This window comes from Labeo rohita, chromosome 7, assembly GCF_022985175.1.
Source record: "Labeo rohita strain BAU-BD-2019 chromosome 7, IGBB_LRoh.1.0, whole genome shotgun sequence".
NCBI lineage: Eukaryota > Metazoa > Chordata > Actinopteri > Cypriniformes > Cyprinidae > Labeo > Labeo rohita.
The window spans coordinates 2559152-2586836 of NC_066875.1; the positions used below are offsets into that span (position 1 = coordinate 2559152).

General features: G+C 35.8%; 1 protein-coding gene across 22 annotated transcripts in view; it reads right to left on the reverse strand.

Annotated features, from left to right (window-relative positions):
* LOC127167882 (adhesion G protein-coupled receptor L3) overlaps positions 1–27685 on the reverse strand; it is a 332296-nt gene that overhangs the window by 22457 nt on the left and 282154 nt on the right. For all 22 annotated transcript variants that reach the window (XM_051114254.1, XM_051114256.1, XM_051114250.1 and 19 more), the window contains 4 exons: positions 19477–19686; positions 18846–19066; positions 18532–18598; positions 18340–18431 (listed from right to left, as the gene is read on the reverse strand). In XM_051114254.1, the coding sequence (XP_050970211.1) occupies positions 18340–18431; positions 18532–18598; positions 18846–19066; positions 19477–19686 (590 nt within the window). The remainder of the gene's footprint in view (positions 1–18339; positions 18432–18531; positions 18599–18845; positions 19067–19476; positions 19687–27685) is intronic.

Sequence of the window (27685 nt, forward strand, 5' to 3'; positions counted from 1 at the left end):
GCGATATGAGAGGAGTAAACATGATCAAATTGTCATTTTTAGGTGAACTGTGCCTTTAAATGCCATCTTCCATCTCTTTCTTTCATTCGGTGTGACGTGGACGGGTCTGTAACGAGTGTTTGTATTGTGTTATTTTCAGCCGCGGGGCTACAGATCCACCCCGCTGACTCTATCCAGCTCAATTTAACATCAAAATTACACACATTTACATATGGATTACATCCAATATACCACTAATGGGACACGCAAACTTCATAACATTATCATTAACTATAATTCAGAAAAATGAATAAATAAGCCTCAGTGAGACTGTATTTCAGAACAAATATTTACACTAATGCAAGGCAGCGTATTTCTACATTTTCTGAAGAAACCATCAGTGCAAAACTGGATTTAAAAGGCTGTGAGGGAAGCAAGTTTTAACTCGCCTGTCGATCATTCAGTTCCCACAACATTGCAAATGCATCTTTCCAGAGCAATTATGATTGCAAAAAAATCTCTCAATGTAGAAAATGTGCTGCACAAATCACAACCTGGGTTCCATTCAAAAAATGAAATCTTACATAAAGTCTATGCTAGAGTGTTACAGATGGTTTTCAGAGTTTGGGGCCTGTAAGATTATTATTATTATTATTATTATTATTATTATTATTTTGGATAGAAAAACAATTTTTATTCATTTTAGAAATTTTAGAAATTAATAAAAATATATTAAGGTTTCCACAAAAATATTGGGCAGCACAACTGTTTTCAACATTATGATGGTGTTTTAGTGCCACGTTACAAAATGAAAAAATCTAAGATTATGAGATTTAAGTCATAATATTTTGAGAATAAAGTCAAGAAATTACAAGTATAAAGTAAAAATATTACAAGAATAAGGTCAAAATATTACGAGAATAAAGTTGAAGTTACAAGAATAAAGTCAAAATATTTCAAGAATAATCGAAGTTAAGAGAATAAAGTCAAAATGTTACAAGAATAAAGTCGAAATATTGGGAGAATAAAGTAGAAATGTTTTGAGAATGAAGTCAAAATGTTTCGAGAACAAAGTTTAAATTTCGAGAATAAAGTTGAAATATTTCAAGAATAAAGTAGAAATGTTTTGAGAATAAAGTCAAAATATTTCGAGAATAAAGTTGAAATGTTTTGAGAATAAAGTCAAAACATTTTGAGAATAAAGTTGAAATGTTTTGAGAATAAAGTCAACATTACACGAATTAATTTAGCAATTACAAGATTAAAGTTATACAATTTTGAGAGTATATTCTAACCTATTGTGCAAGTAAATGGCCCGATTGGGAGCACTGGAAGATATTCCAAAGTCTCAGCTTTCAAATTCTGTCAGTTTTATAGCAACACAGAAATGTTTCTTGAGCAGCAAATCAGCATATAAGAATGATTTCTGAAGGATCATGTGACACTGAAGACTGAAGTAATGATGCTGAAAATTCAGATTTGATCATAGAAATAAATGGTAATGTAACATAAATTCACACACAAAACAGTTATTTAAAATTATAATAATATTTCACAATTTGTACAGCATTTTTGATCAAATAAATGCAGTCACAACTACATAAAAACATAAAGTACACATCCAAAGTGTGTAATGCAGCTCAGAGATGGCATGAATGCATTTACTCTACAATTAAAATTGCATAAATAATGCTGTAAGAAGCATGTTTTAAAATAAAAATTTAAGTACAGGAATATGAATTGATACTTGTAAATATGAAATGAGTGAGTCATTGAATCATTCATTCAACCTATTCGTTCAACATTTGTATATGGCTGCTGAGGAACTGATCATGTTTTTAGGATTTGTATTATTTTTACCTTCCATTTTACTGTTCTTAAGTCTGACTACTCAGAAAACCTCAGCAAGACTCATTCGTTTGATGAACACTTAAAAGCATCATATAAGAAGTATTTTCTTCCATCACATCTTCAAATGGCACTGAATGTCAAAATGACCTTGTCCTGAATCTCAGTGCCTCCGTTTGGACTCATAAAACGGTTTGAGACACACATCATGATGATCTGCACAGTAAAGAGGGAAAGTTTAAGGGCACTGAGAAGGTGATGAGCAGAGGATGAGACACACAAACACACACACACACACACACACACGGGTTGTGCGAATGATTGACAGCACTTCATATTGTGCCGTGAAGGAGAACGTGAAAACAGGAAGTGAGTGAAGAGGGTTTATTTGCTGTTATGAAGCCGAGCGGAGAGAGAAATATGAGCTGGAGGGAAGGAAAGACGGATCTGCTTACTTAATCTCCGGATCATAATCCTCATAACTGAAGAGTGAAAAGTGGAAAAAAAAAAGAAAAGCAACAGAAAATCAGAATAAATAAATGGACACTTGAGAGCAGAATCTGAAGGGAAATGAAGCAGATGGGGGTTGAAGGGGTTCAACAGGGATGGGTGACATGTAATCATTTCCATTAATATTTTGCCAGTATAACAGTACAGTAATGGAACAGCATCAAAATCTACAGATTTCTACCAAAAAAATCAACATATGAAAACAGAACAACTGAAACTCATCTACTTTAACACCATTTTTCCTACTGAATATTAAACCAGAGATGCTATTAAAACACCTCTGTCTTTATGCTCATACACTCGCAAAAACTGAACGATAGATGCCATGGGATGCCATGTTGTGGAAATTTTACCACCAATTAATAAACATGACAAAAAACGGTGTTACGTCTTAAGTAGTGCGGGTATAATTGTAGCCAACAACACATTGTATGGGTCAAAATTGTAGATTTTTCTTTTATGCTAAAAATCATTAGGATATTAAGTAAACATCATGTTCCATGAAGATATCTTGTAAATTTTCTACCATCAATATATCAAAACTTAATTTTTGATTAGTAATATGCATTGCTAAAAACTTAATTTGGACAACTTTAAAGGCGATTTTCTCAGATTCCAGATTTTCAAATAGTTGTGTCTCAGCCAAATATTGTCCTATCCTAACAAACCATACATCAATGAAAATTCCTATTATTCAGAAAATAAAAAAAAATTGTGGTCCAGGGTCACATATGTGTCAGTTGCTATGTTTCTACCCACCTATTTTTATAGAAATCATGGAATATCGCATTTTAAGTGCTGGATGGAAACACAAAAATATGCATAAATTTTAAAAATGTGCATAAACATCCACACGACTGCATTCCCAAATATCAGGCATCCAAACGTAAGGTAACATGGCAGTGTTTGTTGTTGAGTTTTGTCCGGTGCAGAAGAAATAAAGAGCCACAGGCTTGCCCAGTTACAACTTTAATTTTAATTATTAATACTTTGCTTTACTTAAAATGGGTGACATATGGAGCCCCGCATGTGACATGGACCAAAATACATTGATTGCAATCATGTATTTTATTAAGTTGTGGCCATTCTGCATAAATTCCTTGCTTCATTTTGATTTAATTAAAATTAGGGAATTACTACAAAATACCCTTGAATTAGTTATTAAAGAGACAGTTCACCCAAAAATGAAAAAAAAAAAAAGATATTCTAAAGTATGTAGTTTATTGAACACAGTTGACGGTACCCATTGACTTTAATAGTATTTTTTTTTCCATACTATGGAACTCAATGGCCACCAACTGTCTGGTTACCAACATTCTTCAAAATGTTTTCTTCTGTGCTCAAAAGAACAAAGAAACTCATACCTGTTTGGAACGACACAAGGGAGAGTAAAATAATGACAGAATTTATTTTTGGGTGAACTGTCCCTTCAATTTGTGGCAACAAATGAGTTTCAAGTGTGGGGCTCCAAATATACCCAATGTTTTAACCATTTTTAACACAAATACATGAAAGATCTGTAGATTTCCCTCTTACTTTAAAATGAATTCTTAGCTTGTTGTTTATTATTATTGTTTAGCAATAAAACAATATGTCCTATATTCGAAATATTGTCAAAGAGGTGCTTTTGTTTTTCGTTTTGACACTAAATTGTCTTGTCAGCCCTCTCTTCTTTATTCTTGCATTGTCTGTGGTTAAACTGAACTAAATAGTCTTTAATTCTATAAAAAAAGCAAAATGTCAAACACTTATATACCGACTACCACAGTAAGCCTATTTATGGCCAAATAAAAAGGCATTAAAATCACTGAGATGTTCAAGATGTTGGCTAATTTAAATCACAAACATTTAAATCATATATCATTAATATTCAATATGTCATCCAGCTCTAACACAAGCAATAATTTCTGTAGAAAGGCACAACGGAACAATTCGCAAGACATAAACAAGATCAACCACTGACAAACACACACACACACACAGACAGGTGTTGGGGGTAATTACCACACACACACTGAGTTTGGGTCTAATAACTGCAGCAGGTGCACAGCAAAATCAATGATTGATGGAATTAGAGTGGAGACTATTAAACATCATTTTGCTGTGTCCATCTTAATGACGGGTATTAATTGACATGATCGGCCCATAAACACTCCCAAACACTGACTTCAGTAATACATTACACCTGTATATACTGTACAGTATAATGAATGAAGGATGTTTATAATAAAAATTCCTCATCATGTTGTTATTGTTAACTAAAACTAAAAACAATTCAAAAACAGTTTTTTGATAATTGAAATAAAAATAAAACAGCAGCGATTACCGGGGTTCAAGCACTTTAGGTATTTAAGCAAATAAGGAAAAATACATTATATATTATTTAGCAAGCCTTTTTAACCACCTAGATCAATTATTAAAAAAGCTTTTTTTTTTTTACCATAGAAATATGTTTTTATAACATTTATCACTGTTATAGCGCCAGCTGTGGTCCGATCTCCCTGAAACTTTGCATGCTTGTTTAGAATCAACTGTTGCATGTGCTCAGCGGATTTAGTTTTGAGTTTTCGTTTAGGCTTTATAGGCTTTTGGGTATATTTGGACAGGCCCCTTTTCTAAATGACCATGTTATAGCTTCCACGTTAAGGTATATTTCAAAATGTTTTGGATAATTATTGACCTAGAGAGTTCAGAGAATTGCACTGCAGTGTTTTTCAGACTGAGCGAAAAACCTAGGAGTAGTTCGCAAAAGTAGGTTTTTCACATCCAGGCAATCATTTAAAAAAACGGTTTGATTGACAGCAGTGGTTCTACAGGCAAAGTTGTTCAGAATGAAAAGTTCTATCATACGATGATAGAACACATATACAATTGTTTATGCCCTCAAAAAGTGCGATATCGCCCCCCATTGGCCGATTTCTTTTAAATTTCTCACATACCTTAGGGGCTTTGAGTCAAACAGGCCCACTGAGTTTCATTCCAATCGGCCTCCGTTAATCTAGTCTAATATGTGCTCAAACTTTATTGGCCATGTTTTTTTTTTTTAGACAAATGTCCCCATAGACACTTGTGGCACTTTGGACCAAGACTGTGCACAGCGATTTTCATGTTGATAGGACAAATGGTTGCCTAGTTATAGCCATTTTTTTTCCCCCTCTTATAGCGCCACCAAGTGGCCAATCTCTGCATTTTTTCTGTGACCTCAGATTGAGCTTTTACACAAGTGTGCGGTGATATCTCATTCCGTTCAGGAGTCATAGGCATTTTACTAAAAGTGGCCCCGTCCCCTTAGAACGTTTTAGCGCGCCTTTGTGACGGTGAGTCGAAAGTTAAACTTTTTTTTTGATAATTATTGATATTCACTCTCCAGAGAAAATTTCGCCAGGCTCATGATCAAATCTGAGATGTGAGTTTTGTCCGGCGTGAGCCAAGAATTTCAACGACATAAGACAACTGAGCCTACGACTGACAGTTATGAATGATTTCCTACTTTTGTTTGCTGTAGTGCCCCCGTCAGGTCGACTGGGGTGAGACTTGGTGACATTGTAGGCAGTGTGAGTACTACCATCCCTCCAAGTTTCAAGTCTCTATAACTTACGGTTTGGTCTGCACAATCAGTTTTATGTGGAAATCACCCATCTGTGGCCATTCTAACAATTACAACCTGATAAATGCCAGATGAACAGTTAAACCTTAAGTATAAGTTGAAGTACTAAAATTACTAAAGCTGAAAAATAAATGCAAGTGAAAATAGTAATATCATAAATAAATAACAAGTGACAAAAGCACATGGAATTGCTCAAATTAAAAATAATGAAATAAAATCAAATTAAAAATATTAATAAATATAATTAACACCATAGTAACACTGTGCTACATACATCAATGAAACCACAGTTATGAAACATTACAATACTTATAGTCATGGTTATAGCTTTAATGAGAATGAAACAATAAAACACATGATGGCACAACACATCGATCCTGTGTTGTAATGCATTATAGCCTTCTGTAAATCATGTAACTGTGTCCAAGCATGCAACTGAAGTGAATTATAATGCATTTAGAATATCTACAAAATGGATTACAATTGGCATTTCACAAATAAGATAAAACGGAGCCAGAAGCTCTTAAAAATTAGGTAATTTTCCTTTTCAACAAACGGTCAGTGCAAGACAGTGTTTAACCTTTAGAAACAAATATTATATAAGCAGGGTTCTTATATGTACATTCATAAACATACATTAATGTTACTATTTAACTAACTTATACTAACTCACTCAGTAAATGAGAGCAACTGGAAAACATGATCATGGCATTTCTGTCTGATATTCATGTGAAGAGCAAGAGCAAATTTCAAGATGTATTTTAAAGGGCAGAGCAGAAACGCAGCGCTCTATAACGGGCGATTCACTGAGTTTACAAAGTGAGTAACTGGACTCATAATGGATGTGGTTTTATTTGCCTTAACAAGAGCAATAAAGAAAACCTTTATAAACTAGAACAGCTTTTTTTAGATAAATAAATTTGCAGTGTTTTAAAGTTTTAAATGAGGCCTCAATTCTCTGCAATCAGTTTGATCAAACCTTCGATTTATACATGGCGAATTACCACAAACAATGGAAGAATTGGAAGAACTTGCATCAATTCTATTTAAAATCCCGCACAGATGGTCTAACGCTTCAGAAAGTCATGCAGCGGCGTAATGAATTTGTGGAAAGCGGCAAACCAATTGCACGTTAAAAAACTCTTAATTAGCTCACGCTCTTGTCGGAGTCTCTTCACCGGCGTTAAATCTCCATTTCTCGCTTTCGTCTCGAGGGAATAATATCCTGTATTTCTCACACCGATATGTGAAAAAAGATCCGCTCTCCAGAAAGCTCATCCCTTATGCTCTCCTTCCGTTTCTCCTGAAGCTACGGTATGCAGATGCAAGTCATTCACACCTTGGTTCACCCTCTCTAAAACACACTCGTGCTGCAAAACCCCCGGTGCATTTAAAGTTTAATTGAACGAGATACCGGCGATTCATTGCGTTAACGACGTCCTGCTGGGAGTTTAACAAACACAGAGCGCGAGCGAACGCCTCTCCTCCCTCAGGTATCGGATCGCCCGGTTAAAATGAACGTGAATTATGATAAAGAGAGCGCTTTTAAAGCGTTTAAGTGAATTAGCAGCAATTTGTCATATCGTCTCCCTCCGTCTCAAGAGCGAATCTGCATCCCAATGGCAGCTGTAATTGAGTTAGTTGGAGGCAGAAAGTCTTGATGGAGATGTGAATAATGTCCTCGAGGTGCTGAGCGATGACGAGCGTCGGTCCGCGCAGAACTCTCTAGAAACACTCTGAGTGGGTTTAATTGAGTCACAGATTAATGAATAAAAAGAATCAGTGATGACACATGGATCAAACTCAGCACGCCCACGTCAATCAGTGTCAAACACACATGAAATGATGATGATGACATATTGGTGCTCTTGAAAATTCTGTTATTTTAGGATATTTAGTTGTCTCTGCTGTTTTTCTTTATTCTGCGTCAGGACAAAGTCAAAATAAGCTTGTGAGCAAAGATGGCAGCACACAGGCAATGCAGTTCTGATACTTTGTCTACTTCAGCTGCCATTGAGATGAATGTAAACTGCGGCACACTGGATGATGGCGTGCTGTTCCCTCAAAATGTTATACACTGCTGCAGTGGATTTGCATCGCAGTAATAAATAATTACACCTTAAATCTCTAAATATCAGTGAACGTTTGAGTGGAACATACCCAAATCAATGACTGAAAAATCCAACAATTAAAGGAGAAGTTGACCTCCAGAACAACAATTTACAGATAATGTACTCACCCCCTTGTCATCCAAGATGTTTGTGTCTTTCTTTCTTCAGTTGTAAAGAAATTATGTTTTTTGAGGAAAACATTTCTTTCTTTTTTTTTTCTCCATATGGACTGATATGGTGCCCCGAGTTTGAACTTCCAAAACACATTTTAAATGCGGCTTCAAACGATCCCAGTCGAGGAAGAAGGGTCTTATCTAGTGAAACGATCCAGTTATTTTCATTATAAAAAAAATACAATTTAAATACTTTTTAATCTCAAACGCTCGTCTTGTCTTAGTCTCCCTGAACTTTGTGTATTCTGACTCAAGACAGTTAGGGTATGTTGAAAAACTCAGATCATATTTTTTTCCCCTCAACTTCAAAAATCATTTCAAAATCATCCTACATCGCTGCAGAAGTACCGACCCAGTCTTTGCAAAGTAAACATGCAAAGAAGATCAAACACCCTTAACAAAAAAGGTAAAATGGCGATGATTTTGAAGTTGAGGGAGAACATGTGATGGGAGTTTTTCGACATACCCTAACTGTCATGAACCGGAAGAAAAACAGTCCAGGCAGAGTAAGACGAGTGTTTGACATTAAAAAGTATATAAATTGTATTTTTTTAAATGAAAATAACTGATCGTTACGCTAGATAAGACCCTTCTTCCTCGGCTGGGATCGTTTACAAGCGCATTTGGGATCGTTTGAAGCCGCATTATGTAAGTTCAAACTCGGGGCAGCATATCAGTCCATTATATGGAGAAAAATGCTGAAATGTTTTCCTCAAAAAACATAATTTCTTTACAACTGAAGAAAGAAAGACATGAACATCTTGGATGACAAGGGGTTGAGTACATATAATGTAAATTGTTCTTCTGGAAGTGGACTTCTCTTTTAATTTTTGTTTAAAATCTACATCTGTTTATGTATTTGGGATGTAACGACATTATCTATATGATATTATCGTGGTCACATGATGATATGAAACGACAGGTCTTCCAGGCAAAAAATGTAGTTTTTTTAATATATTTAAACTTCTTATTCTAACATAAAAGGTCTTTAAAGTTGTGTTTTGGGCCATTATGCTTTGACACAGTATCAGTCAAACGAACTAAAACTGAAAGTGCATTATGGCTTAATCCCTTCATCTGGTCTGTTTTCGCTGTGCGTTCACTTCATTCAGGCGATCAGCTCATGTTTCTCGTGCCTCAGAATGGCTCCGTTCACAGTGAATGAATGCAGTGCACTCATTTATTGCATGCGCTGTGAGTTTAGCACGCATTTGGAAACGCAGCGGCCACCAGTTATACTTTATTTTCACGGCAGATGATTATTTCACTACATTTGTAGTGAGAGGCGTTTTTGTAAGCCCGTTTTCACTGAAGCTAGAGTTTTCCATCAAAATAAAAGCTTAAAAGTGCAGTATGAATTGCTGATAGCGAGCAGTTTAAATGAGTAACATTACTGCAGTCCAAATTCAAAACATCTCTTTCATTAGAAAAGGAAATAAATATTTTAATTTCCCTACTGTACTGTAAAGCAAAAATAATATACCTATAAAATATTCATTTTCATTTATTTTGCGGTGCAATTGTTTCACAATACATGGCTATTACTGTCATCGTTGTTGTTATTATTATTATTATTATATTCTAATTTGTTTGGTTTCCCACCAGTGTGAAAGTAATTTAGACTGAGACAGTATATCACAAATAAAAAGAGGGTTCAGTTCAGGCACAAGTCAATTCACTGACTTTTTTCTGACTTAAGTTATGAACATGGGTTGGAGCTCTTAATTCTGAACTCTCAAAGTGCATTAGATAGGATAATTAAACGTTAAAATGCACAGAATTTTACATTTTTTCCAATTCTTAATTTTTTGTCTTTTTTTTTTTTTTTTTAAATATTGCAATAAATATCATGTTACGGACTTCATATTGCGATATTATCATATTGTGAGATTTTGATATTGTTACATCCCTAATATGTATGCATGTATGTGCGTATTTTCGTATTTGACTAACAAATTTTAACTGCTGTTAAATTTAATTTAAAATACTTAAGAATAGATATTAGATATAAACTGAATATCAGATGAATGAATATCAGATCAGAACTACAATTATAACTTACCCCATATCAATAAGCACTATTGCCCTTTGTTTCACATGTAGTGCTATTTCTTGCTAAGAGATAGCTGCTTTTTTTTAGCTGATTTAGTTTTGTCTAAAATAAGTTTTTTTTCACTCCAAAAGAATTTAGTATTTGACTAATTATATATATTTTTTAAATAATGTTTAATATTTTTGTTAAAGTAAATAAAAATATTTGAGAATGGAGAAATTATATTCAGTAGAACTACAATTTTTACTCATTCTAGGGCTGCACAATTAATCAAATTTTTAATTGTGATTACAATTTCAGATGCCACAATTATGTAATCGATCAAAGGCTCAATTATAAAAAAAATAAAAATAAAATAAAGTCCACTTACATTATTCTGCTTTCTTAAGATGTGTGGGTGTGCGCGTGTATATGTGTGTATTTTTCCTACAGGTTATGTTAAGGTTTTTTTTTCTCATTGTTTTTATTTTTAAAATTTTTACTTTTTTTATATTTAAAGAAGAAACTATATATAAAAATGTGGCATGCAGTTGCTTCAGACAATGGTATAAAGCTATTCGAGACATCATTCAATGTAAATTGTGATAATCGTAATTAATAATCGCAATTACAATTTCAAGGGAATAATCGACAATTACGATTTCTGTCATAATCGTGCAGCCCTAACTCATTACATATCAATAAGCATCTTTGCACAGGACTGAATTGAGAGAGTAAATGTTGAAAGTAGGTGCTGTTTTATGCATTTTTGAGTAAAGGCAAAAACCTGTTATTGATTAACGTTCAATTACGCTGCATAATTAAAAGAGTTTGCTGAGGAACAGAGACTGCAGTTACAAACTAAAAGGCAAATCAAATTACTTTGCTTAAGTCTACTTAGGCAGGTTTTACTTAATTCCATGTTGGAAATTTACCTGAAAAAAACTGGCTAAAGAACAATTTGGTAAACATTTAGTAACGATTAGTTCAGATCATGGGTAAAACAATCTGTAAAAGGAGAGACAGATGAGCATGAATTCCACACACATATGTATCAAACACAGGGCGAGGTGTGCGGGTTCATGACCTCCGGAAGGACAGATGACAGGTGAGAAACAGGCTGATCTTACCAGTGCCACTCCACTACGAGACAGCCGTCATAATAGCGATAGCTGGACAAACATCAGCAGAAAACATCAATGAAAGAAGATCAATGAAAGAATAAAACAGACACACAAAATAATAACTCCTTTGAAACATGCAACAATGAAATAAAATGAAACTTAAAAGGAAGCAATGACAACGGCCGATATACAACAATTGAACAATCCAGAAGACCTTGAAATAGTTTGACAAGCATAATTTTCTTCCCATTCACAGTCATTTTTTCATCTCTATACATGTCACAAACTTTTAAATGGTAGTATTTATTTATTTGCAGTTTTTGCGAGAGGAGAAGTCCACTTCCAAAACAAAGATTCACATATAATGTACTCACCCCTTTGTCATCCAAGATGTTCATGTCTGTCTTTCTTCAGTCGTAAAGAAATTCAGGATTTTTCTCCATATAATGGACTGATATGGTGCCCCAATTTTTAAATGCGGCTTCAAACGATCACAAATGTGGTTGTAAACGATCCCAGCCGAGGAAGAAGCAAAACGATCGGTTATTTTCATTAAAAAAAACAACAACAATTTAAATACTTTTTAATGACGAACGCTCATCTTGCCTTTCTCTCCCTGAACTCTGTGTACCGGAACAAAAACAGTCCAGGCAGAGTAAGACAAGACGAGCATTTGACATTAAAAAGTATATAAATCGTATTATTTTTATGAAAATAACCGATCGTTTCGCTAAGACCCTTCTTCCTCTGCTGGATCGCATTTGGGATTGTTTGAAGCTGCATTTAAACTGACTTTTGGAAGTTCAAACTCGGGGCACCATATCAGTCCATTATATGGAGAAAAACCCTGAAATGTTTTCCTCAAAAAACATAATTTCTTTACGACTCAAGAAAGAAAGACATGAACATCTTGGATGACAAGGGGGTGAGTACATTATATGTGTATCTTTGTTTTGGAAGTGGACATCTCCTTTAACACCTGTGTTAGATATCCATTCAGTAATGTTAATTTCAGGTAATACAGTCAATTGAATAATTTACAGATGAAAAGTACTTAATCTCATATTACTTTAGTTTTTGTTTATTCAGCTCTTCTTGGATGCAAAACAATTATGTGATTATTCAAAAGAAATGACAGGATAAAGTGGCTTCACATTTTGTAATACTTGAGCTTGTAAAGATAATAATATAAAACTGTTTTGATCAGGTAAATCAAAATCTGGTGTAAATAGTCATAATACATTAATAACGGAGGGGCAGTGAAACATTTAGTTGAGCTTAAACTTCACAGCTTTAGATTTGAAGTCAAACCTGCTAATGTAAGTTTTCTTTCTTTTTTTTTTTTTCACAAAAGATGATTTTAGACCCCACTGACATTTACTGTTTGCACAAAAACATTTCGTTTGTAGATATTCTGTAGATACAGAAATAAGAAAAGCATACAGGTTTAGAGCCACACGAGGATGACCATGAAGACCAAACTTTCATTTTTAAGCAAACTGTCCCTTTACGTTCACCACAGCATCATACAGCATGTGTTTGTTCAGGTTTGTGAACATCAGTACTTCTGTTGTCTGTTGTATGATTTATAACAGTTGTGTCTAAGAAATAAAAAAAGATTTAAAAGCGTGTGATGTGATTTATAAGGCTATTTGGAAGGTCGAGTTATTAACCGCAAACCAACCTACGGCCGCCCTGCTCCGCTCACAGAGGTCACGACCTCCACGCCTCACTTCTGTCACACAACAAATCCAGATATATGCCTTCATTTATGTGTTTGAGTCCAGCGGTCGTTCAGTGTTCTGCTAGTGGACTTCAAACACGGACAAAACAGCACATACAGACTTTTATAATTTACACTCTGTCTCATCTGGGAAAGTGGACCAGAAATATCGACAGCATCAGCATCTTAACAGGGGCGTGTCTAAATGTTCAGCCAATAAAACGTCCCTTGAGGGGCAGTGTCCCGCCCACTTGATCTGATATACCAGCTGCCACCTGTCAATCATTTCACATATCAACACCCTCCTAGATGGGATGCTTTTTTAAAGAAATTAAAATTTCTATTCATCAAGGATGCATTAAATTGATCACAAGTGGCGGTAAAGCATTTAAAATGTGACAAAGGGCTTGATTTCAAGTAAAATATGTTCTTTTAAATGTTTCATTCATAAAAAATCAGTTTTTAGAAAAATATCGTATATAATAATCATAAATGTTTGTTAAACAGGAAATCAGCATATTAGAATGATTTATGAAGAATCATGTTACACTGAAGACTGGAGTAATGATGCTGAAAATTCAGCTTTGATCACAAAAATAAATTACATTTTAAAGTATATTTAAACAGAAAATGGCTTTTTAAAATTGTAATAATATTTCACAGTTTTTACTGTATTTTTGATTAAATAAATGCAGCCTTGGTGAGCAGAAGAGACTTCTTTCAAACACTGTGTAAATTGTGTTATATAGAATACAGAATTACTCACATCATGATATGAGATTTTGGTGTTGAACATCAACAAATAAACACACTCACGATTTTGTAAGTGTTTCTTATTAGAGCATGCAATCAAACGTCTACAGATCAAACCAATACAGCTGAGTATGAAAACTACTAACAAGAGACTGTCATTACCTCATTATTAGCATGAATAGAACATCTGATTACAAGAATTATCCCATTTAATCTCAGACCCAATGGAGGGAGGAGATGTGTGGCTGAAATAAGACCCTCGCTTGTGAATTAATCAAACTCATCACCTCTACAGTTGTCATTCCGTTTTATACGAACCCCTTCAAAATGAATAAGAAGAAATATTTATAGCAAACTCTCCATAATAGAGCATAGCAGCAGCAGCAGCAGAGCTCTGGAAGTAAAAGTCCCATTTGTTTCTACCACAGAGAATTTGATTCTGCAATAACATATAAACCTCTCGAGACAGAAATAACATGAGGTCCAAAACTGAAAATTAAGAACTACACACTACACTACCCATAATCCTTCCATAAGCAGGATCCACCAATCAAAGAATCTGTCACTGGGAATCTTTACAGTACAGTAACAATAATCATTCAATCTCATAAAACAGTCCAGTTTCTAATTCAACCATTTATACCTTTGAGAAAAATACACTTTAGCATAACTTTTAAAAAGAGTATTTATTATGGAAACAATATACTTTAAAATAATATGTTATTTGCAAACATAATTTCAAGGCTTCTAGATGCTTAATTACATTAAGTGCAATTAAATTAAAACGTATTAGTTGCAATTAGCCGAACATGTTTTTGACCCAGTTAAGTAGACTTAAGTACATCTATATATATAATTGCATAATTCTGTTATGTCTGAAATATGATTAAAGTGGGTAAAATGTACTGTCAAGCATTTATGATAAACTAAAATACACTTTAATGTAATTTCTACCGCATCTGTGCTATGTATTATATACATTTGTAATGATAAAGTTGAAATTTGGGACATTTAATAAACTTAATATTGAATAAAGCACTACAGTTAAAATGACTACATGTGCTTTAGTATGTTAGTCAACACATCAAAATAAGTGTACTTCTTTAAAGCAGAACAGAAAATGATTGAAACAATGATTTAAAATTAATATTAAAGTAAAACTTCTAATTTTACATTATTATAAAGTGGACTATTTAAAAGTACTTAAGTGTCTTAAATCATTAGTGTCTCTTTTCTGAGTCACTTAAATACCATTTATTTCATTAATATTATATTATGTGCAAGTTTTTTAAGATCTGAATTACACTACAAGTGCATATTCAGGTAAGCACCCTTCATTTTAATATCTTGCAAAAAACATCAAATATATTTTATACTTTAATAGTTTCTTATCGCATGGCTGTTTTTTGCTAATTTTTATCAAATCAATGTTTTCAATGCTGTGAATCATTTCTGGTTTGGCTCAAAGCTTTGAATATGTTTCTAAAAAGCCTAGAGAGAACAAGAACAAGACAGATAATTCAAGAACGAATCCCAAGGCCACTGCAAACGTCGCTGTTGAGCTCGATACAAGAATCCCTTCAGAATACATGTGTCAGAGTCAGGATATATTCACTTCAATCAGATGTCCATCACAGTTCCCTGGGCGAAGGGACATATCAGTCCAGCTTGGCCCTTTAACGCACACACGAATGCACTGATGCACTTTCAAATCTCGCCTCATCCACAGCAGTGATACTACAAGATGATTGGCTCAAACCGCCTGATTAGCATGCACCACGCATACAAAAGCACACACATGAACAACTGAGCACCCACACATCATCTCACTGTCCTGCTCTCTATGCTGGATCTGAGGGGACAGTCATAAATTAGCATATTTATAGTCCTTTCAGCGCTCTGCTCTTCTGAGTGGCTGCTGTGTGGCTCCGGTGATGAATATTCATGTGCATGCGGAGGTTAATTTGGGCAGAATGTCTGCTGCTCTTTCCTGTGAAACAACACAGATCTTCAGGTAACGACAACCTCCCCACTGAATACACAGACGGACACACACGCACACTGTGGGATAGCTGTGCCAGTTTTACTTTCACCTCAACCTACAACAACAATATGAAAAATGAGCCAGACGAGTTCTACTGCAGATGTTCAATGGGCCTTACACTTCTGTTTATAAGTGTGAAGTATGTCATTTCTGCACAATTAGCACCATAAAACAGAGCAGCATAATGGCTGTTTCCAAACAGGTCTCCCAAACACAACACTCCTACCACGTTTCCGTCTCATTACCTAACTGCCATTGGTTTTGTCAAGCTACTCAACTAATCTCAGTGAAATATAGGTTTGGAAATTTGTAGCATGAACACTAATGCCTAGTCCTGACACATCCCAAAAACAATGCATATGGCACTCTACTCAACAAAATAAGATTATTAGCCTTCGCTGGAGGAATGATGAACATTACAAGAATCTTTAGATGTCTCAAAGACTCCACCCATCACAAGCCACACCTTCCAGAGGCTCCTCCCTAAAGATCCCACCCATCTCCGAGCACACCCACCACAGTGCCAACCCTTTAATGACTCCACTGTTCACATAGTCAACTTTAGGGCTCCTCCACAAAAGAGCCCATTCAACAGGCTCCACCCCTCAAACAGATCCCACCCACCACAGCCCCTATATTTCAAAGCCTCCTCAAAGATCCCACTTTCCACCCCTCAATGACCCATGCCCTACAAGCTCCATCTCTCATAAATTCACCTTTGGAAGACTCCACTTACCTCTTAACGGCTCCTCACAAAAGGCTCAACCCCAGTCCTTACATTTCAAAAGTTCCTCCCTAAAAGCCCCACCCCTCACAGACTACACCCACTAGATCCCTGCATGACTTCACCTCTCACATATTCACCTGTCATAGATTCAACCCACCTCAGGCCCCACCTATCAAAGGATCCTCAAGGAAGACTCAGACCAACAGGCTCCATCCACCCCAGACTCCACCACTACACCTTCTAGAATCCACCACCACAGATCACCACAGATCATTGGGTCCTCCCTCTTAAAGGCCCATGCCACAGGCCCCACCCCTCACCAACCACACCTCTCAAAGTCTCCACCTACCACAGTTCCAACATTTCAAAGGCTCCTCCCCAAGACCCCACCTTCCACCCCATCCACCACAAGCTCCATCCCTCATATAAATCTGGAAGTCTCCACCCTCAACAGCTCCTACCTTTTAAAGGCTCCACCCTAACAGAACACATCCACCAGATGCCCCACTTTGTATGGACTCCGGGCCCTGACCTTTTACAAGTCCCACCTCTCACAAACTCCACTCACCACAGACCTCGTCTTTCAATGTCTCCACCTTCCAAAAAGCCAATCCCACTTGCTCCCCCTTTCATAATCCACACCTCTCAAAGACTCCACCCTAACAGAACACATTCACCAGATGCACCACCCTTTACAGCAGTGGTTTTCAATCCTGGTCCTGGGGACCCACTGCTCTGCACATTTTGTATGTCTTCTTTATCTGACACACTCAGTTCAGTAGAGGATCCCTCTCCTAACGAACTGTTGATCTGAATCAGGTGTGTTAAATAAGGAAGACACAAAATGCAGAGCAATGGGTCCCTAGGTCCAGGATTGAAATCCACTGCTTCACAGGCCCCATCTACGACTGGCTCCAGCCCTAAACAAGCTCAACCTCTTAGACTTCCACTCACCCTTTACTGACTACACCCTTTAGAACACCCCCCAAAGACCCTACCCTAACAGAACACATCCACCAGATGCCCTACCCTTTACAGGCCCCATCTACATCTGGCTCCAGTCCTAAACATCTCAGACTTCCTCCCTCCAAAGAGCCCATGCCATAGGCCCCACCCCTAATCAACCACACCTCTAAAGACTCCACCCACCCATAGCCCCTCCCCAAGACCCCACCTTCCACCCCTTGATGACTCCATTCACCACAAGCTCCATCCCTCATATAAATTCACCTGGAAGACTCCACCCACGAGCAGATTCCCCACCCTTTATATTCCTGGCTCCACCCTTTCACAAACTCCACCCACCACAGGCCTCATCTTTCAAAGGCACCTCCTTCCAAAAAGCCAATCCCACTTTCTCCACCTTTCATAATCCACACCTCTCAAAGACTCCACCCTAACAGAACACATTCACCAAATGCCCTACCCTTTTCAGGACCCATCTACAACTGGCTCCACCCCTTCACCATCCCAACCTCTCAGACTCCACCTACTACAGACCTCACCCATCAAAGACTCCTCCCTCTAAAGAGCACATGCCACAGGCTCCACTTCTCAAAAGCTCCACCTACCATATGCCCCACTCATTAACAATTCCACAGTCAATGTTGGCCCCACCCACCAAAGGCTCACAAGCTCCACCCACCATATGCCCCACCCATCAAAGACTCCTTCCTCCCAAGAGCCCACCCCTCACTGTCGGGCTTACTTGATGTTGTCAAGGCAGCCAGAATCTGGCTTCAGGATGGCGGTGTGGTGGAACATCTTGTAGAGGGCGATTCCCAGGAAGATCACATTCAGCTAGGAAGAACAGAAGCAAGGATTGGTTTAGGATTCACACGTGAGGAGACCAGGATGTAGATTGAGTGTTAGGTTATAAGAGGCTATCAGAGCTGGTTACCATGATGATGAGTGTGGCAGGGCCTATAAAACTCCAGATGAAATAAGTATCCAACCGCAACCAGCACCTGATAATGAGAAGAAAAACACGTCACTCAAGCATCAAACCTACACATACACACACACAGAGGAAGTAATACTTGTCTTCAAGGTTCTTGTGTCTTTTGGCTGATACATGAGAGTTCTTTCAATTATTCAGACTTTAATTTCCGCAACATTAGCCTAAACTCAAACCGTCCTGCAACCACACACACACACACATTCCAACAAGACTCATTCAGATCATCTGTGTGTGTTTGTGTGTGAGAGACTCACACTCTGTCCGTCCCGTAACTGCGGTAATCCACTGCGGCAGAAACGGCCACGATGAGAGCAGGAATGCCGTATCCGGCCAGGTAGAAATATCTCCTGCGTGAATGTTCGCTCTCGAACACCTCCACCAGCATGATGTAGAGCTGAACGCCTTCCAGAAACATCCACGTGAACGCCGACAGAAAGAAGAAATGCAGCAGAGCTGCGAAGACGGCACAAGCGATCTGAAAGATGCGCACAAATGTTCTCGTTACGTGGACAATGACGAATGCTGTTCAGCGAGCTCACAAACCTGCTCAGACAATTGAAAAATAAGAAATAAGAGGGTTTAAAGATTATGAATCATGCATAATGTTCTGCATTAGAGTCGCACACACTTAACTCTCTCATTAAATCTTTATGACACACACACTTGTGCTATTTCACCCTCCCATGAACTAATAAAAACATGCAGTCAGCCATTTAAAACATCCCCTGTCCAAATACACGAGCGTCCCAGCTGCACGGTACGGAAAAAGCTGTATGTCAAATGAGGAGAAGAAACTATAAAAATAAAACCAAACTCAAAGTAAGAACTGTAACAGCTATTCATGCTACTAAAATATCACTGTGTGTATGTGTTTGTTCGTCGTACGGGCTGATCTGCACGGTTGATGCCGGTGAGGAAGAGCGTCTCAGCGATGAAGAGGGAGATGCAGAGGTTCTTGTGGATGGTGTTCCTGTCGCTCTGCAGGCCACGGAAGAAGCAGAAGGTAAAGATGCAGACGAGCAGACAAACCAGAGACAGCAGGATGCCCACCCACGTGATGACGTCCAGCAGCAGATCATGAACCGGGTCTAGCGTCTGTAGAGAGACGTACACACACACACACAGATCAGAACACTTTCAGATCCTCTGAACAGCAACATTACAACTGGATATCAAAATATCGCTGCAAGCAGCAATTACAGATACGCAGCGACACCATCAAAGTGCGAGAGAACATCAGAGCAGCGATTTCACACGCTTACACCAGAAAGAGTAGTCCACAATTTTAGTGATATCCACAATACAGATAAAAAATAAAATAAAATAAAATCAGTATTTTTGTCTTGTTTTCCAGGAAATGATCTGCAGAACATGATATCCACAATTAGGAAATATAAAACAAACCAAAACACAAAACAAAACAATTTAGCTTTTTTTTTTTTTTTTTTTTTTTCATTTTAATCAGTATTTTTGTCTTGTTTTCCATGAAATTATCTCAGACCAGGATGAGTAGTCCACAATTTCAATGATATCCACAACACGGAAAAAATATATATATATAGTATATATATATAGTTTTTAAATTTACTATTTTTTAATCTGTATTTGTCTTGTTCTCCAGGAAATTATCTGCATAACAGTGTTATTGTTGTTTACTAAAACTAACACTATTTGAAATCAGTTTTTTTTTAAAACTGAAATAAAGCAGAAATGAAACAAATCAGAAAAAGTGACAAAAATACAACTGATAAAACAATATAACAATATAAAATAATATCACAATATTGATGAAGTTGATAATAATGTAATAATAAATAACACTTCCACATAAATATATTTTCTTTTATTTATTTATTTACTTGTAGATAAATATTACTTGAGATTACTTGAACTTTACCTAAGTTTGCTTCAAGTAAAATCTTGTTTTAGGATAATGTTTACATATTTTCAATGGAAAACGACTAATATATTGATTAAGAAAATCATTTTTGCTGTGCATGTTGCGGTTCCAAGGTCACTCAAATGGTTTCATGTGAATAGGCAAAAGCATCGCCAAACTCCAGCTTTTACTCATTGTGGGTTTTGTTGATGTGACAGACACGAGCACTCTGGTGCCAAAAGTGTATCAACATTTTGTTGGTATCTTTTTATTGGCATGGTGTCAAGAAAATCTGAGCCGAAGATGATGGAAAATGTAGGAGTTTCAAAAGCAAGTTTTCAATAAAATTCAAGACAGCAGGCTTTGAAAAGATGGGTATCATTGTACTCGACATGACCGCAGGCGTCTGAAAAGAGGAGAGTGAACAATTTACAAAGTTAGAACAAATTATTATTTTTTCTTTTTTTATATTCAGTAGATGGTGGTTTGGCAAAATTGCCAAACTGCTGCAGAGGGTTTGATGGTGACACATATCAAGTTTCTATCCTTGTTGGATAAATATACACTACCGTTCAAAAGTTTGGGGTCAGTAAATTTTTTTTTGTTTCTTTTTTTTTTTTTTTTTTTTTTTTTTTAAGAAATTAATACTTTTATTCACCAAGGATGTATTAAGTTAATAATTAAAAGTTTATTAAAAGTTAATAATAAATAATTTACATTGTTATAAAATATTTATATTTTGAATAAACACTGTACTTTTTAAACTTGTTATTCATGAAAGAATCCTGAAAAAAAATAAAATAAAAATCACAGGTTCCAAAAAATATTTGTTATTTATAACTGTTGATATTATCCAACATTGATCATTCTAATAATAAATCCGCATATTAGAATGATTTCTGAAGGATCATGTGACACTTAAGACTGGAGTAACAGCTGATAAAAATTCAGCTTTTCATCACAGGAATAAATTCTATTTTAAAGTATGTTAAAATAAAAAAACATTATTTTATATTGTAAAAACATTTTGCAATATTACTGTTTTTTTTTCTATATTTTTAATCAAATAAATGCAGCCTTGATGAGCATAAGAGACTTCTTTAAAGACTATTACAAGTCTTACTGAGCCCAAACTTTTGAACGGTAGTGTATATATATATATATATATATATATATATATATATATATAATTGAAAATGATAGTACATTTAATTTGCAATTATATTTATGTTTTCTTATATTATTACTATATTTATTATATTTGTTATTATATTATTTCTTTTTATATTATATTTTAAAATTTTTATACACCATTTTATACCTTTAAGTAAATAATTATTAAGATTATTTTTAAATTAATTATCGATTATTGCTAACATTTACAAATACATTTTGTAATTACTTATGAATAAATATTTTTAAATAATTAGTATAGTATTTAATTTCAGAATTAAAATTATATATATATATTTTTTTTTTTAAATTATTGGTCTAGGTACCAAGCAATAAAATAAATAAATAAATAGTTAAAAATATTATAATAATTTTAAAAATCTATAATTTTAAATTATATATTTGAAATATATTTAGTTCTAGGGTCTAACTAATAAATAGATAGATAGACACAAAAAAAGTAGGTAGCTGCTTTTGGTTAATATCTTATAGAGTAATTAATTACCTTTCAAAAAATAAAAAAAAAAGAGTATCTTTACCGCAAAGCTGCAAACTAGCTTCCAGCACTGTTAATAACCCTACAAAACCCGCTTCATACATCTATTGTGTACTTCCTGTTAAGCGTGTGTGACAGTCAGTTTGATTTATTATGGTGCTGCAGTTAAAGCGCTCAGATCCCGCAGACGGCATCACTGATTCCCACTGTACTCCCTCTGTAGGGTCCCTACGGAGGCCGCACAGCCAGGGGAAAAGAGCACAGCTGATATGGGACGCATCCCAGAAGACTTTGAGTCTGGAAGACCGGATGTCAGCACTTCTGAAGAACATAGCACATGAATATTTATGAGCGCTGCATAGGTAACAGTACACAGCTTATATATACGAGTATGTGTGTGTGAGAGAGAGAGTGTGTTTGAGCCCCAGAGGGCCGTTGAGCACATAACACATCACTCTTCCTGAGGCCCACTCACCCTTGAGCACTATATCTCCTCTACATTCAACAGCAGTGTGTGTGTGTGTATGTGTGTGTGTGTCAGTGCTGTAAGTAAATCAACAGCTCAAGCCTGCTCAGCAGAATCTACAGCGAGTCTCAGACTTTATAGAGTCAACGCTGAGCTCAAGTAAATCTACGTGTCTATAAACACACATACACACACTCACGTGTACATGTACTCTCAGAAAAAAAAAAAAAAAAAAGTACAAAAGCTGTCACTAGGGGCTGCCTTTGAATAAACACACCTTTGTACCCTATTTACTCTAAAGAGTGCATAATAGTACCTTAAAATACATATTGGCACCTAAACTGTACATATCAATACCAACAATACCATGTACATCTTAGTAAAAGATCCCTCCCCAGTGACAACTGCAATAGCATTTTACATTACTATAATTCAAAATGTCCAACTTGGTAAAATAAATAAAAGTATGGTTGGCTGGTATGTCGCACCGAATCTAAAGAAACCAGTTATGGGATTTTGGGCCAAAACATTCAGAAGTTATAAGCACTAATGTCCATTTCCTAAATCTCCTGTCCACTAGGTGGCGCTGTGCTGAAATTGTGCATGTACTCTCAGGTCACGGTTATTATAACACACACCAAATTTGGTTTGAATGCGCTAAAGCGTTATGGAGATATAGCCTCATGTCCACTTTGACAGGCTCTTTATCAAATTTGTTTGCGTGTAATTTGCGAATCATTTGACTAATCAACTTGAATTCCATATCTTTTTATCAGCATGGTCTGAAGATGATCTGAATATGAAGCTGAAGTTGTCACTTTAAAAAAAGCACGTCTTTGTACCTTATTTACCCCTAAAGAGTGCATAATAGTACTTTAAATACACATTGACATGTAAACTGTACATATTAATATCTTGGTAAAAGATAACTCCCCAGTGACAACTGCAATAGCATTTTACGTCACAATTCAAAATGTCCAACATGGTAAAATAAAACTAAGTATGGTTCAACTGGAATGCTGCACCGAATCTAAAACCAGTCATTTGTTTTTTTGGCTAAAACATTCAAAAGTTATAAGCACGAATGTCTATTTCCTATATCTCTTGTCCACTAGGTGGCGCTGTGCTGAAATTCTGTAGGTACTCTAAGGTTATGGTTATTATAAGACACACCAAATTTGGTTTGAATGCACTAAAGCGTTACCAAGATAGAGCCTCGTCCACTTTGGCGGGCTCTTTGTCAAATTCGTTTGTGTGTCATTTGTGAACCGTTTGACTAATCAACTTGAATTTTATTTAATTTAATCAACATGGTCTGAAGATGATCAGAAGAATCTTAAGAAAATAATGTTTTCTAACCTGTGCGATTAAACCTGTACGATTCAAGTGTTATTAACATTATTTTGAGTGCAACTTTGAACTGTTGGTGGTGCTAGAGAGTTTGAGTTAGAGACTTGAGATTTGCTATGGTTAATGTTGAGACTGTCCTCTATCTGTGTGTCAAATCTCATAACTTTTCTGCAAGGGGCTGCCATAGACTTAAGAGCAGAATACGACGACAACTAATGGATACAATCCAGCGTTTTCTTCAATGCAGAAGTAAGCCTATGGGCGAGATGTCTGGTTCTTTAGCTGCCATAGGGAAATAACGAGAAGAAGAATAACATGCAGTAAAAACTACACTACACTACAATTAAAATAATACATTAAATTAACATGGTAAGACACACCAATTTGCAATATCAAGCAGCAAAACTAGCTGTTTTGTACAGCTAAAAATAGTTGAAACGGGAAGCCACACCTATAAAATTTACAAACTGATTGCCCACTCTTGTGGCAAAAGTAAGGTGGATAGGAGCCTAAGCATCTTTTTTTTTTTCTTTTTTTTAAATAAGAAATGACAATGAATCATTTTTCATTTAAATGCATCACTGTAATAATATATTCAGTATTAAAGAGTTTTTTTTCTAAACTTGCATGAACATTTTTGAGAGAACATTTTTAAATATAATTTCTAACAATGTATCAGAAATGATTTTAAAAGAAGCAGCGAGAACTGTTGTAGTGCTGATAAGTCTTTGCTAAACATAATGGCTAAATATAAGACACACCATTATATTTCACCCGCCTCTAAAGACACAGATGAACAATCAGGAAACAATCTTTTGAATAATACACACACACACACACACAGATGTGGTGGAGCAGGTGTGTGATTAATAGCGCTCTGCTCTCCATCAAACACACCGAGACAAAACGGAAAAGAGATCAGTGTGTGTGTGTGTGTGTGTGTGTACTTCCAGATTCAAGATCTAGTAGATTTATTACCCGCCTGTGTTGTTCTTCTCTCAGTATCAGCTGATGTCACACACGCGCACACACACACACACACACAACAGTTCATTGGCTCTCTTACAGTATCACATGTTCCCAGATGTACATTTAATATGATTTAAACATGTTTTAATGGTGCATTCAAGTGCAAATTGAAAGTCTTTTACAGAAAATATTCTTGTTATTACTAATACTAACATGTGATACTTGTGATATCCATCTAATAATACAATTATTATTATTTTTTTATACCATTCATAAGTTTGGGGATAGGGTCAGTGAGGTTTTTTTATTTTTATTAATAGTTTTATTCATTGCTGCATTATATTATTTAAAAGTGACACTAAATACATTTATAATACAAAATAAAATGTATCACAGTTTCCACTAAAATACTGGGCAGCACAACTGTTTTCAACATCGATAATAATCAGAAATGTTTCTTGAGCAGCAAATCAGATATTAGAATGAATTCTGAAGGATCATGTGACACTGAAGACTGGAGTAATGATGCTGAAAATTCAGCTTTGATCACAGAATTCAATTACATCTTCCCATATATTCACACAGAAAACAGTTACTTTAAATAGTAATAATATTTCACAATTTTACACTTTTTACTGTATTTTCAATTAAATAAATGCAGCCTTGGTGAGCAGAAGAGACTTCTTTCAAAAAAAGTAAAAAAACCTTACCACCACCAAACTCTTGACTAGTAGTGTGGTTCTAAACAGCACTACTTGCACTACTTCTGTCTTGCTCCTACATATATATTTGACTCATGAAAGCATGTACATAGCAGCAGGAGGAGTTTTGTCTGGAGGAATGTTAAGTTTGCTTTAGCTGAGATGAGAGTGAACGTGTCAGTGCAGTAAACAACACACAGCTGAGCGCTGCCTCATGAACACATTTCACTATCAGAATTCAATCAGTGCTCGTTTTCTCATCCTAACGAGTCGTAATTCTGTCGGCTTTCACACGCACACCTCTGTGATGAGAGCATGTGGTAACCATGGCTACCAGCGGCCTCCTTTAAGATTGATGGATGACTATTGTCTGACATTGTCCCCAGACTCAGCATCACTCCAGCGCTCTCAGTGTGTCCATTAATATGCCTCTCGCTATCACTGCCGCTGCTGCAGCCATGGCAACAACACTACACTCACCTGTGAGGATCGACCCGCAAAACCTCACTCTCATTCCTCAACAATCAGAGGGCAAAAAAGGATACATGACCGAATGGATGCATGGACAGAAAATGAAACTGAACTATAAGGCTGCACAGTTATGTGGGTGTGCTAAGCCTAAATGGGTGTGGCCATGTATGAAGTGGGTGTGGCTAAAAGCTCTGCAGTACAAGATCTACATTTTGGAATTTTTTCCTGACTTCCATTCATTTACATTTCAGTTTTAGTAATTTTAGTATTTCAGCTTTTTTCTTTCATTTATTTTCATATTTAAATGTAATCATTTAGCAGACGCTTTTATCCAATATGTATAATTTTTTTAAATTACTTTCCATGTTTGGCAGTAACAAAATGTAGATTTCTTTTTTATATAAAATATGTAAAAGATGTTTAATATGTCTGTTTTTCCACAGACATGGCCACAAACTAAATATGTTCAGTGGGTGTGGCCAAGCCCATAGTGGGTGTTTCTGTGTCTGATGTGGGTGTGACTCTGCCCAAGGTGGGTGTGTTCAAGCCTGCAGTGAATATAACTAATCCCTGATGAGGGTGTGGCTAAATGTGGTGTGGGTGTGTCTATTTCTGATGACTGCACCCAATTACTTGTTGGTTTAGCATTATTTATAATCTATTATAATAATTATTGTTAATAATAATGTACTATTAATAATATTGTAATTAATAATGGCTTTTTTAAATTAAACTTTTTATTTTAATTTAGGTTTGAGTAATATTTACATTTTTGATTTTAACATTTTCTCTAGTTTTTGTTTACAGCAAATGGTGATTTTTTTTTATTATTATTTTTTTTTGTTTGGCAGTGTAACAAAATGTATAACATTTTAACAATAGATATAAAAGGTATTTGAAAGGTGTTTGATATGTGTGTGTTTTTCTAAAGGACTACAAGCTCTAAACTTGGACTAACAAGACACGCCCACAAACCAAATATGTGTACAGTGGGTGTGGCTAAGTCCACAGTGGGTGTTTCCATGCCTGTTGTGGGTGTGGCTCTGCCCAGGCTGGGAGTGTTCAAGCCTGTTATGAATGTAACTAACCATGATGGAGGTGTGGCAAAATATGTGGTGGGTGTGGCTAAACTTGCTGTGGGTGTGTCTATTTCTGAACACTGCACCCAGTTGCTTGTTGGTTTAATATTATTTATAATCTATTATATTAATTAATAATATTGTAATTAATAATATTTTTTATTATACTTTTTCTTTTAAGTGTGAGTAATATTTAAAATTTTGCTTTCACCATTTTTAGTTTTTGTTTATTTTAAATACTTCTATTTAGATTTTCTCTTTAGTTGTAAATTTAGTACTTTATTTTTGTTTCAAATTTTATTTTAGTTTTTCATCTGATGTTTATATTTTAATTTTTAATTTTTAAAAAAAGACAAGCTCACAAACCAAACGTGTGTACAGTGGGTGTTTCCATGTCTGATGTGGGTGTGGCTCTGCCCAAGACAGGTGTGTTCAAGCCTGCTATGTAACTAACCATGATGGGGGGTGTGGCCAATTACGTGGTGGGTGTGGCTAAACTTGCTGGGGGTG